Source organism: Chroicocephalus ridibundus, chromosome Z (assembly GCF_963924245.1).
Source record: "Chroicocephalus ridibundus chromosome Z, bChrRid1.1, whole genome shotgun sequence".
Classification (NCBI taxonomy): domain Eukaryota; kingdom Metazoa; phylum Chordata; class Aves; order Charadriiformes; family Laridae; genus Chroicocephalus; species Chroicocephalus ridibundus.
This window is the reverse complement of record NC_086316.1, coordinates 5,385,401-5,405,027: the sequence shown is the minus strand read 5'-3', so window position 1 is coordinate 5,405,027 and position 19,627 is coordinate 5,385,401. Positions and strand designations below refer to the sequence as shown.

At 39.1% G+C, this 19,627-nt stretch overlaps 1 protein-coding gene across 4 annotated transcripts in view; it reads left to right on the top strand.

Moving 5' to 3' along the window:
• The window catches only part of LOC134508228 (uncharacterized), a 123,899-nt gene that overhangs the window by 65,210 nt on the left and 39,062 nt on the right, over positions 1-19,627 (top strand). For 2 of the 4 annotated variants that reach the window (XR_010069010.1, XM_063319506.1), the window contains exons 2-4: positions 9,571-9,679; positions 9,810-9,854; positions 11,673-11,817. Coding sequence is in view for 1 of the 4 variants with exons in the window: in XM_063319507.1 (XP_063175577.1) it covers positions 9,608-9,679; positions 11,673-11,817; positions 17,378-17,412; positions 17,832-17,897 (318 nt within the window). In the remaining 3 variants the exon portion in view is untranslated. Of the gene's footprint in view, positions 1-9,570; positions 9,680-9,809; positions 9,855-11,672; positions 11,818-17,377; positions 17,413-17,831; positions 17,941-19,627 lie in introns of those variants that run through there. The other 2 variants (XM_063319507.1, XM_063319505.1) reach the window with 2 other exon arrangements.

Genomic DNA, 19,627 nt, shown 5'->3' with positions numbered 1-19,627 from the left:
CAACACCGTACGGCTACAAACATCCCATCTGTGATGACGCAGCCTTTATTTACCAAGTGGGTCAGAGCGGAGCTGCAGGGCTAGACTCCTTCCTCCACCGCATCACTTAAGCCAGGGCTGAGGAACTTGAGAAAGAAAGTGTCTCCTCTTCACAAGGCAAAGCAAACACCCAGCAAACACAAAAACGGGGCAGAAGGGAATAGACCAGAGGAATTGTTTCTCCTGTTGCTGCTTGGGAAAGCCATGGAGAGCACGGCTGGCTGCTCTCCCCATCCAGCGTACTCCTGCACACCAGTGGTCACCATGGCCAGAGAGGAGGGGGAGCCCTTTGTGAGTCTGGCTCGGCACTGCCCACATAGGGCCAGTTATTCTTGGATTTGTCATCAGAGAGTCTTCTTCATAGAGAGGAGACTTAAAGATTGGAGTCCTTTGCTTTGACATCAGTTATAATCCAAGCAATGACATTTGACTTCTGCAAGGTGTCTCATACTCCTTGTTTTAGAGTGGGAAACACACAAGTACAGTAATAAATGTAGCTTCCATGGGCATAAATGTTAACAATATAGATATCTTTATTGTATAAAAAACTAGAGGAGCTTCTATACAGAAAACCGTGACTGACACTGTTTTTGAGTTAAACCTCAGTTACTGGTGCTGTTGCCGTGGGTTGTCTACTGGCATGTTGAGCCAGGGAGGGCCTGTTTGATTCAGGAGACCAAATCATGCTTCTGCTAGCACCAACGGCAAATTGGACTTTCATCACAAAGGGACAGGATTCCACTCAGGAGACTTAAGAAAGGGAGAGCAAGAAGATAACAAGAAGTCCATCAGGCCACCATGTAGGTGCCAAATTAATGTGCAGTGAGGGAATACAGCTGGGCTTGAACACAGGCTTGCATTTCAGCTGGTTCATAATACCCGAAACCATAGTTTCTTTCGTAGTAAGAAGAAGAAACGGTAGTAGGCAGCAGTGTTGTGTGCATATGGGCAAGGGTTTTTCTCACTGGGAACCCCCGTCATGGTTTCCCGCTGCCTTCTCCTCCGAACCATTACTAAACAGCATCCCTCTTCTTTTTTATGCCCTTTTCCACCATATCCCACACGCAACACTTTTTCCTACTCAACGCTGAATAATCCTAGCACAATATCTAGTCCGAACAAATCATAACACTTGATGTTCTTTGCCCAAAATCAGAGTCGCTCCTTTCAGTTGAAGCACAGATGAATACATTTTTGGTCTCTCACGTCCCAGCTCTGCTTTGCAGGGTAGTATTTATAAAGAACAGCTACTCCGTGTGACATTTTTAAAATGCATTATGCGGCCTTTCACTGACAACAGAACTTTAATTTTAAGACAAGATTGGAAGTATTTATGATTCAAAGTACAAAACAACATTCATGGGATTTATCACGAAATGGTCATGTGGAACCTGGAAAGCTGGCACGGATTAGAGTCTTTCCACTGGCATTCATGGACAGAGGTTTGACAGTCTTGCTGTATTTCTGTGACTCCATTCAGATAGCACCACCTAAAAAAAAAAAAGGTTGTATAGAAGAAGTTAGTAGAAAAGTTAGTATTTTTTAAATTGTAAATCTTATCATCTCCATAAGGTGGATTGCCTTCTGAAAGAGGACTGTCCCTTATCCGATGCAAAGCATCATCTCAGGTGTCTGCCATAGACCTTTTGACAAAGAGACACTCCTACACTGAAAAAATGGAGCTATTTTCCAACAGGAGAGAGTAAAACTATGTCAGGACTTGATTTTGCCTTTTTCTCTTCTTTAAAATCTGGAGTGAAGAAGTGAAAACTGGCAATCCAATCTCTACTATTGGCACAATTGCTATTTAAAACAATAAAAGTACACATGTTTACCTTAGAAATATTTCATAATACAAACGGCAAATAACATTTATTTCCCTTCATTTATTATATAAAAGTAGGGGCTCAAATAACATCTGCTGACTCTGGTATGTTCTGTCTCTGCTGTCTGAGGCAAAACAATTCTTATTTGACCATTTCTGTTTTGTGGAGTACTCTAATTATAGCACCAAATGTTTACAAATATGCTGAAATACATGAAAGATGCAAGAGTGAGTCTAATAGCAAAAACGCAATTTTTAGGAGTACATAAACGGATATGATGCAGGAGACAAGTGCTTTTCAGAAAACCAGTCGTTGTGGTAGAAGGTGGACAAATAATGCAGAGTCCAGAATGAATGCATGCCTCCTCAAAACAGCACAAGCTCCCTTTTGACATGCAAGGAATTCAATAAGGAAGAAAAAGGCTAGAATTGAATTTAGCTGATGCGAATGAAATTAAAGCTAAATTGGTTGTCACATCATGATGATGTTAACTATGTAAATGTTTGCTATTCATTAAGCCCCCCCGTTTAGAATTTAGACTGTCATAAAAGTATAAGACTCTCTTGTTGTACATTTAAGATACAAACTGCATTGAAAAGAGCATATATACGGATTATTCACCCCTTTCGCACCTTTGAGAAATAAATTTAAAATATGCTCTTTTTTTTCCCCAGTATTTTTCTGTAATTATAGCTCACATGTACTGTCGTTCCAGGCTAGCAAAAAAACCAAAACAAAACCAAAAAAAACCCAAACCACCAGGCTTTTCTAGCTAAGCAGTATCCCATTACATCATTGCTTCAGATGCATTCACTGTCTACAATATTGTTGGCTGTTTCAGGTTAACTACCAAAATCATTTGCCTGAGAAGCAAGATTTAATTGTCTTACAACTACCTCTGTGAAGTACAATAGGGATTACAAGTACTCATTGATTATACTATCGGGTAGAATAAGGGACTCTTATTCTAGCATTTCTCATTCATTTTGTCATTGCATTCTCTTTGAAAGAGACCAAATGGGTCCCAGCAGGTGAAAGCAAAGAAACCTGAAAGGCCCCCTTTGATGAATGACAATACCACCACTGCCCTCCCCCCATTTTTTGGAGATTATAAAACCTTATTAAATCATGCCCTGTTAGGTATTGATTGAGAGGGAGCTAAACTAAAACCAACAATGGCAGCATGGCTCAGAGAACAGTGCTTTCATCAATGGACACTGAACACAGCTAAGCTTTCCCGTCCTTTTGCTGTGTCGGTTTGGGGATTATTTTTTTTTTATAAAGAAAGAAACGAAACTATTTACTTTTGTTTAAACCTTTACAGAAGAAAGTCATACAATTATACCAGCTTTATCAGCCACAGATAGACAGTAGCTGTCCCTGTAGTACTAATGATTCACCTTTCAGACTGTCACAAGAAATTCCACAAACAACTTTAAAGTTAGAACTCTGGGGCTTTTTTTCATTTTGATTTTTTTTTTACTGTTCTGAGCAATTATCACAACTGCCACTGACTTCAGGTTGCCCTTAATTATTACAAGGCTGGTTTTGAACGAACTGTGTGAATGAAACAAATTAAAACATTTGTAAAGACTGCTTCTGGAAAGCAACCAAAAAACCCCACTGTTTTTCAAAATCATATTATATTTTAGGCTACTTTTATTACTCCCTGTCTTATCACCCATTTGTGAAACCCACTACAAAAATTCCCTTCATGGCAGTCATCTCTGTATAGCTTGAATCTGCCTGCTTTTGAGGAGAGCTCTTTAGTAGGACTGTGTGTTAATTAACTGTCAGTGATTTATTTATATTTAAAGGATAGCGCATTTTAGACCATGGTAGGACATGATGAAACATGAATAAGCACACATTTAATCCTACAAGTATCTTTCTTCTGATAACAGAGAGTCTCGGGCCAGCCTCTGAAGAATTTATTTGCTTTAAACATTTTGCTCGGGATTTAATTTCCTTTTTTCCTGCCAGGGGTCTACAGGTGTTCCTTGTCATAGGCAGAAGATCCCTGAATCACGGACATTGCTTAAAGGAGTAAAAATAGAATAATGATGAAAACAATCTGGTTTTAAACAGCATCACTGTTCTATGTAAAAGTGATACATAAATTCAATAAACTGTGCAAAAATTTGGCTTTTGAATTAATTTTGGCCGAAGAATCAAATCATCATCAAGATCGTAACGATCTAAACACTAATGTTATTATTCATCACTATCAAAGAAATGCAGTATTTCTATATATTATTAATAGTCTTATTTGAGGTATTTGCACTATTCTGTATGAAAAGCCTCTTTTGGTAACCAAACGTATTTCTGGGAGAGCTGAAATTGTTACAGAATTTCTGAATCCACATGTCGGAGGTGAAAATTGTTTTGATAGTTGTAAAATAAAATTAGAAGATTAAAAATAATGCGTTCATACTATGAATATGGGAAATAAAATAGCTTTTACTGCTGAACATTTGCTATATTTCACTAGTGCTGTGAAAGCATTTGAAGAAAATCCTGGAAAAAAAGATAAAAAGGCACAGAATAATGGAAGAATTATGCTTTTGAAAAGGATATAAAGAAATGAATTAATTATATTATAATCATATGTTTATGTCCATATTCTTTTTGATTGATTTACACTATCCTTATCCTAATAGCTGCCTTGCTGATATTTAATATTTTCCATTTGTTTGCCTTCTCCATGTCAAGTCCATCAGGATTATCCTGTGATTTCATACTGTAACTTGCATTAATCTAAAACATTAATAAATACTTATTACAATCCTCCCCTATTAAGCTAACTGCACATTCCTGTGTCTAAAAATTACAAAGGTTAATTGCTATTTAAATTGACACCAAAGTACCAAGTTTTGCAGCTATCTGTTTGGCTGTTTGTTGGGTTGGGTTTTTTTTTACACAATTTGTTAATGGCAAATTTGATAATGGTAAAATCCATATGCAATATAGAGATGAGACTTAAACCATTCATATTGTGAAAATTACAGCTAAGCTTCAGAGTACAATGTCTTGAACAGGTTTTATAAATACAGCTTGCCAGTTACAGAGCTTTACATTTTTATATGGTGCTGAGGATGAATAATTAACTGGCTGAAATCTATGGCTAATTGTATTTTCATTTTGATTTGACTTTTCAAGCGCAAATGTTACATGCTAGTTTTATACTAATGATTACCCATTTCTAGGCAGATCTGTGCTGCCAGAAAGAACGTCTAACATCACTCTTTTGGTTGTGAGGGAATCCGGTGATTCAACCATCAGAAACTGTTTTGCAAAGTCTGTCTTCCTTAAAGAGCTCCATGAAAACATTACCTGAAGGCTCACAATATTACAAGATTTTTCCTGGTTTATATTCTCTGCTTGCTAGGTATAGAGCTGCAGTAATTCTTCAAACTCTGTTTCAGAAAACAGTATATAGGCACTGTAATTTACTCAAATGACTGCAAATTACTCGATGGTAAACTACATCAAACTATTGTATTTCCATCTGTTTTCTACCAGTTGCTGGCAATGATTGTAATTTTTAGCATAGGAGGTACTTTTAGTTATCTGTTAATGTTTCCTCCTGTGTTGCATTTTAACAGTGTCTTCCAAAACCAATAAATTTAATGTAGTCTAAGGAAGAGGCTGCACTTGAGAGTTTCCAAGATGAATGATTTGTTGGGGTTTTTAATCTTACATTTTAAATAATTTGCTGTCCCTTTAAGGCAGCAGTAATATAATGGAAGCCTTATTTTGATGTCAAACATTCACTTTAACATTTCAATGGTGTTTAAGTTCTAGTGCTCTCAGGTAACCTGGACTAGAGTGGGCTGGCGTTTGTTGTCTAATTACACAGACCCATGAACTGTCATGCCCTATTAATTTTCTATAATATCCATTTTATTTAGTAGCAGAATTTATCAATGAGGTCATGATGCTGCGTCAGCCAACATGAGATGAGAGAAAACGCGCATGAGTTTGAGTATTTATATTTTTAAATAAGTATTTGAAGTTGATGTAAAATGAAGGTTACCAAAATAGGAAGTATGTTTATAGATCTTAAATATATTCACTAAATTATTTTAATGGCGTTCACAGAATTCATGTAAATTTTTAAAGCCGGCTGCAATTACTTTACTGCACATTTTCTAGCTTTACATGATCATTCCCATTTTTAGGTATATCTACTGAAGGACATACATGCAGACCTACATATGTACACAAATACATGTGCATTGCTTACTGATCAAAGTTTAATCAAACAGCTTTCATCAGAGGTGAACTTTTAGGGGACTTCTCACCAGGCACTTTTATGGTTTGAGGTGCTTTTTAGGCTCTCTGTAGGCTCCACAGAGGAAAACAGGTTTCTCCAGAGAGCCGTTCAGACCAAGGACCTCATGATGTGCCCTCAGAGATGACTAAACGTCTCACGGCATTGGTAACCAAACGCTGGTGGGTGAGCTCCTCTCCTTCCCTTCCCCTTTCCACTTTCAGGATGAAGGATGCTCATCTCACCTTCCTAAAGCGCACCTCCAGCACTCTGCCAGCCCCCCATCAGTGTTTTGGACACCAGCCCCTCCACAGGGGAGAAACCCACCCAGCACATGCCAGCAGTTGTTGCCTCAGCATGACAGAAGGCATTTTTCTTTGAAATCAGCTTAGGTGTTCAATCTAACATACCTTATGGATTCATACCTTACCCTTTATAACCTTGGGTTGATTACTAGGTTCATCAGACTTTTTTCCAGACACCAGTTCACCAGTCCTCTCAGGACACGGTGTTGCCAATGCCTGCGGTGCCTAGTGCCTACACAGCACACTGCAACTTGATTTGTATAATCAAAAGTGAAAAAAATTAAATTCAGCTTATCTCATACGGACTCAGAAGGCAGGCTTCTTTAATGTTTTCTAGATAACCGAATGCTAAACTTATGCTAAATTAAAAGATATGGAATGCTAAGTTACCAACATCAGTTTTAACTTGGACACTCTAAAAGGACAGAGCCTATATAATGAGTATACGCTTTTTCGGGTATAAGCACTCTTTTGCTTAGACTTTCAGTCAGTGGAGACAGAAGAGCCCGTATTCAGTTGCAGTGGGAAGTGTAACTTCAATTTCCGACTCCTGTGTTTAAATTCTGAACTATAGCCTCTTATTAGCATAATTTCTGTATTTAATTTTCTCTATTAAAGAAATTATATGGAGTTGATTACACTTCTATAAACACACATTCAAAAGTTCCTGTTCAATTTTCATCTCTAGCATCGCATTAATGTTTTTTCATATTTCTTATTTTTTATTCCCCCTCTAAATTTCTTCAAGTCCCCTTTCCATGAATATTGGTGACAATGAAGCATTTTATCAGCTGCTCTTGTTTGCTGAATAGATGGTTGTTTCCGTCAAGGAACTCAATTTTCACACATTCCAATTACTTAGGATTGTTACCAATGTATGGTAATGTAAGGAAAGTGGAGATTTGTTCAATATCTTTGGAGGAGTCATTTAATATCATTAAGTTACAGTATGTTCACTTTGTACAAATTCCATAAAACTATTGCTGGCTGAGTATTTGAATGCAAGAGAATTAAAAAAAAATTTCGAAACCTGTTCTATATTGTTTCTAGGTACCATACATACATGTGTTTATCATGTTTGTATGTGTGGGGTTTTCTACATCTCTGTTTCTGCACTTGTACCATCACCACTGTACCTAGAAGCTACAGTGAAATCTTCAATGTCTCCAATGTCAAGATAGTAACGCATGCAAAATTATTCAAGGATAGTTTTTAAATGAAGTCTAACCCCTTACTGAATGCCCGTAAAAGTACAGGTGTGATACTCTGTCAGGCAGAGGTAATATATTAAATACACACAACAACTCAGAGGCACAAGAGGAGTTTTAACACATGAGTTTACAGAGGTAGTAGTTGGAGGGTGGGATGTGTTTTGGTTTGAAATTGCACTAAACTGATGAAGAACTAGATTGGCAGTGTATGGTTTTCCCAGGTGGTGGCATCTTTTATTCCTGTTGAAATCCATAGCACTTTGGGATTTCAACCCTCTTGCAGACCTTTAGTGTCACCTCAACTCTGTGAAGCCAAAGTTGATGTCTTACAACAGAAACAGCAATAGTTAAGAACTATCTCTTGGCTAGGCTAATTAAAGCGGGTTGAGACTGGACAGAACATCGGAAATAGCCCAATACCTCCGGGAAGCTGAATTAAGTTGTCTGGTAATGACATGTGCTGTTAGAGTCAACTGTAAAACCTGAGAATGCTCTGCTTGGTGGGATGAGTGGCTCACATGATCACCAATTTTGATGTAATTTTTTTTTTAATAAGTAAAACACATTAAAGAAAGGCCTCCTCAAAGTTTCAGGTATCTGTATATGTATTTAAAATACCAGCTCACTGACATATAGAAAAAACACAACTTCCTTCCATCAAGAGAAAAACCAAAAATATTCCCACAGCTAGTCTCAGCCCTTGCTGCACAAAACCAGGAAACTCAATCCTGACCACCTGGAAGTAAAAATTTGCTTTTTTAGTAGGAGACACCAGCCTTTTTTATGGCACACAGCAGTGGAAGGAGGGCTAGTACATTGTTATTACTCACTATTTCCAGGCACTGACTGATGGTGACACCAGGAACAAGTCGTCCTTCTTGAAGCAAACATTACTGAGGTCTGATCCGGTAAATTGGAGAGGCAAGCATGCTAAAATGACTGTTTTGAAAGGAGTCCCACTGCTGATGTGGTCCCTGGGAACTTGCTGCACCTTCCTAGTTCTCCATAAGTCCCATGCACACTCAGTTGCTAGATTGCTGCATCTTTTGATTATACTTCTCTCTATAGCATGTTTAAGTGGCAGAAGAAAAAAATCTTTTAATCTGTTTTCGTCCTTTCCTTACCTTGTCTGTCTCTCAGTACGTCTACAGAATATGCTTCACCGCGTAGTGCTTATGTTTTGAGGACTATTCCCATGCACTTCCTCATAAAAAAAAGGGCCTGGTGTCTATTACTAAAATATCACTTGGAAATCTAAACTATCATAATGCCTTGGTATTTTAAAATTATTCAGCTTAAAATCATAGGTGCATGCCGGGAAGAAAAGCATGTCATTTAACCATATGAGCGAAAAGGGAACAATAGGATGTGTATGCGACTACAAAACTGTTCTTACCCTGTTGTGATAAAAGAGTTTGCTGGGTGTTACATAGTGAAGGGCATCCAGGAGACAAAAGCTTACCAGAGTTAGCTTTGTTCGTCCCTGGGTTAATTGATAGATGGTTAATTTCTGGGATAACAGGGAAGATCACTTCCAAGAAGCCCGTTTTTTGACAGAAAGCAAACCGCCTAACCACCAGTTTCGCATCCCGTTCAGCTTGTAGGCAGCCAGCTTGTAATGGCTAACAACAAAAATGATGGACGTTATCATTTCGGTTTGGAGGAAGAAAAAAAGCGCAGCTCTTGCTGTGCTGGTTTTTTTTTCCCCGCATCTTGCTATGTGATAAACGTTCATAAAAGTGGTATGTAAAGACTACTCCTTATCCCAAGTCTTTGAATTGAAGTTTGCACGAGACTTTGTGTTTGATTCTCAGCGAAAGGGCGGAGATGTCAGGTATATAGCATTTCAAGGCAGTATTACAGCGTGGCTGCTGTTCAAAGGGGTTGCTCTATCTGTTATGATTTTCTATTTACAGTGGCCGCTAACAGACGCTGCTTAAATGAGAGCTGCGAATGACCAAGCGCTGCATTCCCTGCAACCCTGAAGGAAGCCTTCTCCGCCACTGCTTTATGGGCAAAGATGGGGTATGTCATCCAAGTCTGTATTAACTTAATTCAGCTATTTCAAAATACACTAGAACCTTGATGACATTTACTTAGTAATCAGCTGATCTGATTTTTATTTTTTTTTTTGCGTGTATTTGTTCTTTGCTAGATTCAAGCCGTTATTTCTCTGAGGCTGTGAAAAGTGGTTGTAAAGGTACTTCATTTTGTCGCTAATTAGTGTGGTCTTTTTCCCCTCTGTCCCTTTATTTTCTTCCACACCTATCCATTTCTATTGCTCCTGCCAATCTTGCTTTTATAATTTTCTTAGCACCCGTGTTAAGAGTGGCTCCAGCTGGTGGCAGCTTCACCACAGCAATGCATTACCATCACAAACAATTGTCTCCGTGTGCTAATTCATCAGCGTAATTTCATAGTAGAGCTTTTCTGACTTCTTACAGAAAATCTCCCTTCCCGGCCAGGCCAATATTAAGAAATCCTTCATGAGACAGTTCATATTGTCTGAGGTTACACGTCAGAATAAGAAAGAAAAGAGGGGGGGGGGGGAAATAATGAAAACCGTGTAATGTACAGTTTATCTGTCTTGCCTGTGCAATACATGATGCAAAGAAAGGAGAGAACTCAAATCTAAAACACAGCAATTTCAAGTAGTTCTCAATTTTAAAAAGATTAATTTAATTTTATTTTTCCTGTTCTTATCTTTTTTTAGTGAAGTTCTTTCTGTTTTGTTTTTTTTCATTTTCTCCATTTGCAGGAAACCTTCCAACAGTGTGTAAAGTTACGTGGCTAGTATCAGTCATCTATGGCTTGTTTTCTTCTTCTTCATTTTGTCCCTTGTTAACGAAATGGGAGGAAAGGATCAGGAATAATCACAAAGAAAAACTATTCCTGCAATATATCCAACATAGTCAGAATCTAAAAATTACACAGTAGGTTGTTACAAAATATACTACAGCCTCATAGTTCCAAAATAATTTCTGGACAAAGAAAATAACATTGCAGAATAGAGGACTTTTTTTTTTTTTTCCTTAAAAATACTTTTTCTTTTCAAAGCCTTTAAACTACTTTTTTTTTTTTTTAAATTTGAAATTTCTTGTGTTTGATCATTCAGTACTGAGGACATTCAGATTTTTGCATGAATATATCATAATTCACCAGAGAAATGATGATACACAGAAAAGATGCGGAGCAGATTAAAACAATTTATTTACATAAGTGATGAGTAGGCAGGTCAATTAAGGAAGGAAAGCAACTGAAGCACATACACAGTCTGATCCAAAAAGACCAAAATCTCATAGCTTCTGCTCGATACAGCAGGCACGTCTTCCACAGTAGACAGCTGTGGAGGTGGAAACATTTCGTGGTATAGCTGCCAAAATCTTGCTGTTAGTGATCTGCACCAGGGACTGCACCCTCACACCCAGGCACAAAGGAGGGCAACCGTTTTGGCTTGTGGTAATTCCTGGATAAAACGGAACCGTTCAACCGATGGCTGACAAAAATTAATGTATGGGATGTGCAGAGGTTGGAGCTGGACATGCACCAGCTCCTGGGGTGCTCGGGGAGCAAGAAGGCTAGGTGAGGAAAAATACAACAAAAATTATGCCCGGCTTGGTTTTGTATTGGCGTATGTTGGGATATGGTTTTTACTGCAGCATGGACAGCGGGTAAGCTCCCAGCAATATTTCTTATTTCTACTACAGCACTGGTGCTCACTGAAATCAATACTTCTGACTAAAGAGAAATAAAACATAAACGCTTATGAAGCCCGAGTTTACCAAAATCAAATTCTATGTGCCTGCCGTGAAATGGTATCAATAGCACACATCCAAGATTGATGTGGCGAGTTTTGGGTAAAGAACATATCTACTGTAAAGAAAACGGAAAAATCGATGGAGGATTATTAATCAGTCTGCATCAGGGCACAGAATCAGTTGTCTATCTAAAAATCAATAAACCCTTTGGCATATCTCCTGTCACAAGCTCTCTTATCCCAAACTGTTTTACTGTGCAGGAGAGGAGCTGGCCCCATGCCTTCCCGACGAAGCCTTGCCCCCCAGAACACTTCAGCAGAAATTTCTATGCTGAGGGCGCTGCCCTTCTAAAATTGAAGATAACCTTCATGGAAGAGTATTACATGTTGATTTTTTTGAGGACAGGTAAGCTGTTGTGAAAAAAAAATATGGATTTGGAAGCACGGAGATGATTGTAGAATCACCAAATCACAGAATGGTTGAGGTTGGAAGGGAAAAAATGTCAACATTTGTTTTCATTGATTTCCCCCTTAACCAAACCCTTCTGACTATTTTAATCCCACCATGGTAAAGTATTCTTTGTGAAAAATGACAAAAATATTTTAAAAGTTTGAAGGAGAGATCTTAGACACCATGATGCCACTATGTCCCTTATCATAGTTTAGAAAATTCTGGAATGTCACTTTGGGTAAACCAAACCCAGGATCTAAAGCTGGTTAAAGAAAAGGTGTTGCTTTGGATTGGGAAATAATTATTTCACAGCTCTACTTCAAAGATAAATGAGAATTAAGTCAATTCCTCTACTATGTTTGCCTGACTGTAAGGGTTGTTACTTCCTGCTGTTGTTGGAGTTTTATTACAACTGGGCAAAGAGAAATAGGGCCAGCAAGGAGTAATATAGCACTCTAGTATGGCTATTCCTCGTATGAAAATGAGGGCAAATGGCTTCTATCAGTGCTCTCTACCCTCAGGAAAATCAAAATTACTGCTGCGCAAATTATAACTAATGCACTTCAAAATAAAAACGAGAAGCAATAAAAAAAAAATCACTTAATTTTCCATTTTTGCACAATCCTATATTTCCATGTGTGTATAAAATGATGACTAATTCATCATTTGGCACAATTGTTTCAATTGTGTGAACGTGTTTTGGCCAGAGGTAGACACATTGTGCTGTGAATATTTCACCCGGCTTCAGTGCTGTTAATATCCAGCCTGACCCACAACATTTGAACCCGTAACCAGTGAGCTGCAGGGGGAGGAACAGCTGGCATCTTAAAACATGTGGTTTCTGTTCCTCATGAATCTACAGCTGTAGCTCAGATACAGACACCCCCTTGAAGCTGAGCACACTCAAGTAAATTGTCTGCTGGGTATTTCGTTATGTGCTAATTTCTCAAATTATTTGTGCTGCATAAAAAGTCAGGTGAAAAGGCAACTAGGTCTCTCTCGTGCAGGGAAAAGTTAGTTATTTTTGTTGTTCATTCTTTTTTTTTTTTATTTTTTATTTTTTTATTACATAGTGTTTGACACCTTCAGAGTTGCATCATGCTTCCACACGATTTTCTTTTGCAAGCCCTCCTCCACATTCAGCTCCCACTCCTTCCTCCATTCTGCCAGCTAATTAAACACATCAACCTGTGAGAAAGCCACAGCTAAACCCACCCTGCTAACAAAGACGGTTTCTCAATAGGCCTAATGTCGAATGTGTTTCAGATGCCTGATGAAACCTCTCCATGAAGCAATACATTTAGCCACACGGCTGCCACTTGAGGACGGTGATTACCCAAAACTATAAGGCAGGGACTGAGCACTGCGCCTGCATGCAGAAAAGTTTTAATGAATGCCCCAGCTACGGGTCTAAAAATGTGACGCTTGTGTGTGCAGGCATTGGTATGACCAAGAACTTCATGGAGTAGGCACTTACAACATTACGCTTATTGTTGCTAAATAAACTTATTCGTGCCATCCGCAGCAAGCTGCAATGGAAACGGGAGCTCATTTTGTAGCTCTTGTCACTAATTGGGATGTAGATGCCAAAATAATAATGCCTTAAAATACCTTGGATAGATGGATAGAGGGAGAGATAGGCTTTCTTTGCAGTCAAAACCACTCCTGCACTTTGTCCACTTCAAATAGCAAGTTTGTAAGCCCTGTGTGCCTGATTTATTAAATACACCCTTTGTATATTGGCTTTTTTAACTCATCTATTTTTACAGTTATAACATAATAATTATATGCAAGAATATTTACTGTCTGCAATAAATATAATTAATTAGTCCTGGTACACATAATTTTAATTTTATTTGGTGACTATAATGCATTTCTGATTCAGTAAATGGCACTGCCGAAAGCCTGGTAAACTAAATGCTGTTTCACTTAACCGTGCTAAATAATTGAATAAAAAGAAGTGCTGGGTAAATGGCGTGGAGTAATATCTAGCATCACTCTTATCAACATAAAAGTTCTTTAAAGCCAAACCCCAGCAAATGAAAAGCCTGAGCAAAAACTCCATTTGCTTACCTCTTTTAAAAGAAAAGACATATTTTAACCAAATATGAGATACACATGATTTCAATTTTACCAGAAATTGCATTTTATGTCAGTTATGCCATTAGCTTCCTGCAGAACTATTGGTAGCACACACTGGAGCTTCATTTTTGGACTCACCAAACATTTGCCTAATTTTCTTGACTTATACTACAGTCACAGATAGTTTGAGGGAGGGGGGGGGCGTTCTTGGAAATCACTCTCTTAAACTTCCAATGCCTTCACCGTTATGATATTTACCCAAGAAAGCAACAGACAGGCACACACACACACGTCTATAGAGGATATATAATATGTATATTTATTTAGTAATAAATTAGTGGGTAACATAAAACTATGTCATAGTTCTTACCAGAATCATGTCTAAAACATGTATTTAAAAATTTATTGAGTAAACTGGCCAACAATATCAGTTGATGAGGTTTATTAACAAAATACTCTGTGGTTGTAAGGTAAATTGAAGGAAATGAAATAATGGCAAGGCGTCTTACGTATACTTCAGAAGAACAGGTTCACAAAACCTCAAGAGAGGACCTGGGTAATGCTATAGGAGTACCAAATTACTTACCTGTAATGAAGATAAAGCAAAAACCAGAACTACTTATCTATAATGAAGATTAAAAAGAATACAAAAACATCCTAAAATGTCTTGATTGATCTGTGGCATTTGAAACAGTCTCCTTAGGTGGTCAACTTAACCACTTCTTCACGCAGGAAGTGAGGCATATTGGCTGTGCATATTTTTGCAGTAGGTAATGAAGACGAAACTGAAACAGCTGACCAATTTCTGTTCGTTGCGTGCTTCGCTTGTGCCAGAGGAGAAGATCCTAGGTTTTGTGAGTGAGAGAGAGTAAGAAGATGTTCAAGAGAAGAGAGGACCTGCTGGTCACTAACATGTGTATCATAAAGATATCAGGTTATCTGATATCAGGTTATCTGATACGTGGTGGTGAGTGATCTCTTTAAAAGAAATATATACCCTGATAATTTTAAAATGTTGCAAACTTGGTTCTGTTTGGAAGAGGCGTTTGAGCCGGTCTTGGCAGAACAAATGTAGGTGGAACCAGGCAAAACAGCCATGAGGTCATGTTGGAACCAACGCTGGTGCGTGCTGCGTGTGGTTTCTGGGTGCTACTGGGGGAGAGCGGTCACTCCCGGCATTGCAACGTCATCGCCATGCTGAGCATTGGAGGGAGACAAAGGCCCTTAAACTTGTTCTGCTCTAACGTCCAGCGTCACACCCTCAGAAAGGAGGTCGCATCACTACAGGTCTCCAACTCGTGTGTAATCTACCCCTAGAGCTCTTGAGGCAGCATCACGTGCAACACCATCAGGGCGTTGAGGAGGCTTCTTGGCACGTACTTCTGAATCATCTTTCTACTTGCAAGACTTCCATCTCAGAATGTTTTCTGGGTGATTTTTTTAGACATAATTAAAAAATCCTAAGCGCATTTATAACCGGTGGCTGTAGCTAAGCTCTCTGCCAGGAAGGAGGAATTCAGACAGGTTGTTTATTGCAGAGTAGAATCACTTGATGTACACGGGTTTATTACTTATATACCATTATTTATAAACTACTTATTTATTTATAAGTTACCTCATTCATTACCATGCAGGTATAGGGTTTCGAAGCTATTTTTTCTGGGTTCCCTATTTTTTATGCTTTTCAAGGCAGTGAAACTTCTCTGCCTGTACAGCTTTCTATTGGAAACACGGCAGCCTAGCTGCACACCACCAAATGCAATATCAAGGGCACATGGATCAAGAAAGTAATATATAGGTTCTATGAGAAGAAAAAAAAAATCACAATTCTACAACCTACCACACATATGCTAAAGTTTTATCAATAGGATGGATGAACCATAAATATGGCAACATAACATAATCTTTTGAGAAAATCCATCACTATTGGCTGTTAAGGAAAAAAAAGGTATTTTGACGTAAAAAAACAAAGTCCTGAAATAAACGAGATAGATTATCTATAAACACACAATGGATTGAAAAACAGAAAAGAGAACTAGAAATACACAGGTTTTTTTATTTTAGCAAAGTATAATAATTAAATGTTTTAAAACCTGAACAATAATTGATGTGCTCTATTTCCTAATGATCAAGCAAAGCCTAACAAAATCTTCAAGTAACAAAAAAGAATTCAGGTTAGTGAAGACAAAAAAGATTGCAAGAATGTGCAGAAGCAGCTAAGAAAGTTTGTGCCTGCAGATGTCAAAGCCAGGTGGAATTCAGTATCAGGATGTGTAAATGAAGATGCTCAAGGGTGGCTCAAAGTCCTTCTAACATGCCTGGGTTCTGACTGAAATGCAGGCTTTCACATCGGAAAAAAACCCAAGGAAATATTACAAGTAGGACAGGAAAAGATTCTCTGTACTGAGAATACCATGCCAACTGTTTAAAACATATCATTCCCTCACTTAAAATAGTCTGTTCAGATATATCGTCACCATATCATGAAAGAAAAGTAAAAAGAAGTGAAGGTAATGGAAATAATTCCATATGTAAAATATGTCCCGTCTGAAGAGCTACAGAAAAGGCAAGAATCCTCTTTTTAAAAGGGAATCCAATAAGAAATTGCATGCTAGATGCACATAAAACAAGCTGCATGCAGAAGGTGAATCATACCCACAACACGTGACACGGATGTTAGCCGAAAATATTATGATAACGAGGAAAGTCTTGTTTTGCAATATGTGTAATCTACCTGCAGAAATCACTGCCACCAGATACCACACAGGCTTACAGGTTAATGCAAGTAAACCAGATTTGGGTGCTGGCATAAATACTGAGGTTAACTGTAGTTGTATTAGATAGGGTCTCTATTAATTAATGGATAAATACCCAGCTGCTTCTGCTGTATGAGACAGTTTTGGACTCAGAGCAACAGAGATAAAAGCCCAAAGGGGGATATCCTGCATGGCCATAGGGTCTGCAGTTCCCCGTGAGGAATGTTGCCTGGAGCAGCATCGCTTAGGATGCCGACAGGGAAACATCTGGGGTGATCCACCAAGGCACTGTAGAATTCCCTGTTTTCATATTCAGAATTGGGTTAACGGTAAGAAAGTTGTTACTGCCAATTAAACTCGCTCCTGGGTTTATAATGCAGCAGCTAATTCCGTTTGGCTTACTTTTTCAAATCTGTTACGGGGGCTTTGAACAATGATACTGAAAAACATTTCAAGTACATCACTGTGCCTACTGAATTACAGAGCTCTTGATTAATGGCACTTGTTCAACATCACACTGACAGTAGTATGAAGTGTAAAAAAAACACTGTTTCTGCCTGGTGTGTTTTCTCCTATGAGACAGACCAGACAGCGTCGGCACAGATTTTATTTTTTTATATATTTTTTAATTGCCTCTTTTTTCTTTTTGTCTCTCGTTGTATTTTTCATTTTGCAAGTGTGGACTTTTGTCCCGCGCTGGAGCTTGGGTGAGGTGAGTTATCATCCAGGAGGTCTGCAGCAGGTTTTGCTGAAGTGTCGCTACTTAGCATTGACTCTGCAGCCAGAAAACTTCATCCCTGTATCCTAATGGGCAGCACAGCGGTGGGGAGGAGGGAGAGGAAAGGAGCTGAAGGCATGCACTGGTCAGATCCATCAGCAAACAAACCAAGCTGCTGGAGCATCCATCATGATGCCACCGGTGAATTGCAGTTGACTGGAGGCACACTTCACTGCCCAGTATCAGAGTTTATGTATTTTACTCACCTTATTTCACTGGATTGAGCCTGTACAGCTTTATGGGGCCTCCAGTCTCCACCAGTTTGAAATAAATCCCTGGTGAGCTGTATATCACAGCCTGATAAGGGTTGTGGGGCCATCCTTGTACATATAGGTGTTGCCTTGTATATACAGGTGTTGCTGCTTCTGGACCAGAAGGTCACTCTCCTCCTCTGGGATGAGCAGGAAGGCACGCCGTAGGACTAGGAGACAACAGCAATTTTCAACCTTTTGTTAGATTATTGCAAGCAGCTCACGGCACCGGTGGCGGGGAGTCCTTGTGTTACTGCATCTATGTCCCCTCTCCAGCATCCCCCTCTCCTCCCAGCAGCATCCGTGACACAGATTTCACAGCAGCCGTAAACCTAGTTTCGCCGTCGGAATTTCTTTCCCATTCATTATTTTGTTGTCTTAGCTAATGAACACAACTGATCTCTGCGCGAAAATGCTCCCAACGCACCCTGGTCCTGCCTCGTCATCCTTAGGTGTGCCCTGTTCTTGAAAAAAACCCAACCAAACCTGCCTCTGGGCCTGAGTAAGAAGTGCTACAGAGGACCAGAGGTGAATTAAAATAGCTCCTGGAAATATAGCAGTTAATGGAATCATATGAGCAATCTATTTTTATGGTTTTTGGGGAATGAGCTCCACTGAGTATCAGGAAAGGATCCTTCACCCTTAATATACAGTACTGTAAGAGGAGTGTACTACTGGAGAAAGTAGGAACAGGATGAAGGCCACTGAAAAAAATAATTCTTTTTTTTCTCTGGCAGTGCCTCTGGGCTTTAAAGTAGTTTTCCGTAGTCTAAAGACATTTTCACTGCTGAAGCAACACTACTTCATCTGTAATGTCAGACAAAGTAATGTCCTTACCTGATCTTTCTCCAGTGGAAACACACAGAGCCTGATTTCCAGCAATGACATCTCTTTGGTGGACACAATTTCACACCGGCCCTGTGTACCAGCTCTTCACTGCAGCTAATAGATAGCTGCCAAAATGGTGACATTGCTTCCATCGTGAATTTGAACCTGTGACTTTTTGCTGCCCCGCAAAGTGGATAGAACTGGTAAAAAAAAAAAAAAAAAAAAGAGTTATAAAGCTGAAGGACAAGCTCCTGCCTTGTCTTCATTTGAAGGCAGATGTCACCCACATGTAGTCCAAGAGCCCTGAGTCTCTGCCATCATGGTATGTGGCTCTTAGAAATGTCCGCCTCAGCTTTGACACTCAAAATGGAGCAATATCATCAAACCCCTGCAGAGAGAGGCGGCGAGGGCTCACAGTCCGCAAAAAGGTCTGTGAGAACTTGGGGCTTTGCAGTCCATAAAAAGTCAAGCTACTGCAAGAAATACAACATCACTAATACATGGGCAAAACACCAATAAGTTTTGTATCCAAAGGAGAAAGGAGAGAGATGCTCTCCTTTTCTTTGCCACAAAGGACACATTCCGTTTTAACATGTACAACACCGAGAAAGGCTGAGATCATGGCTTAATTCTTTCAAGAAATGCTTTTTTTCTGGTGATTATCAACTGCATCGTCCTGACTGACCATCATATTTTGGAGGCGATGCAGAGAGGGATGGAGAATCATAGCCAAGCTATGAAGAGGAGTAGCGGGGCTTATGAAGGAAATTAAAATGGTATTGCATGAGGAAACAGAATAGTGCACAAAGCCCCAGTGAGATATATTTTTGGTTTCGGTTTTGTTTTTTTTAATAAAGGTGACAGCTTATCCATATGTCAGACAAGCGTTAGTTTCTGGGGAGCTTCCACGGTCATCCATAAGCAGAGATAACGGCGGCAGTTTTACCTAGAAGTAATGAAACATAACTCAGTGGTTGAGAATTGCGATCCAGCTATTCATTTATAGGGATGAACATGAATAATGAATTTACAAAGTCTCGCAGCCGTCAAAAAGTGTCCCTCTATTTTTC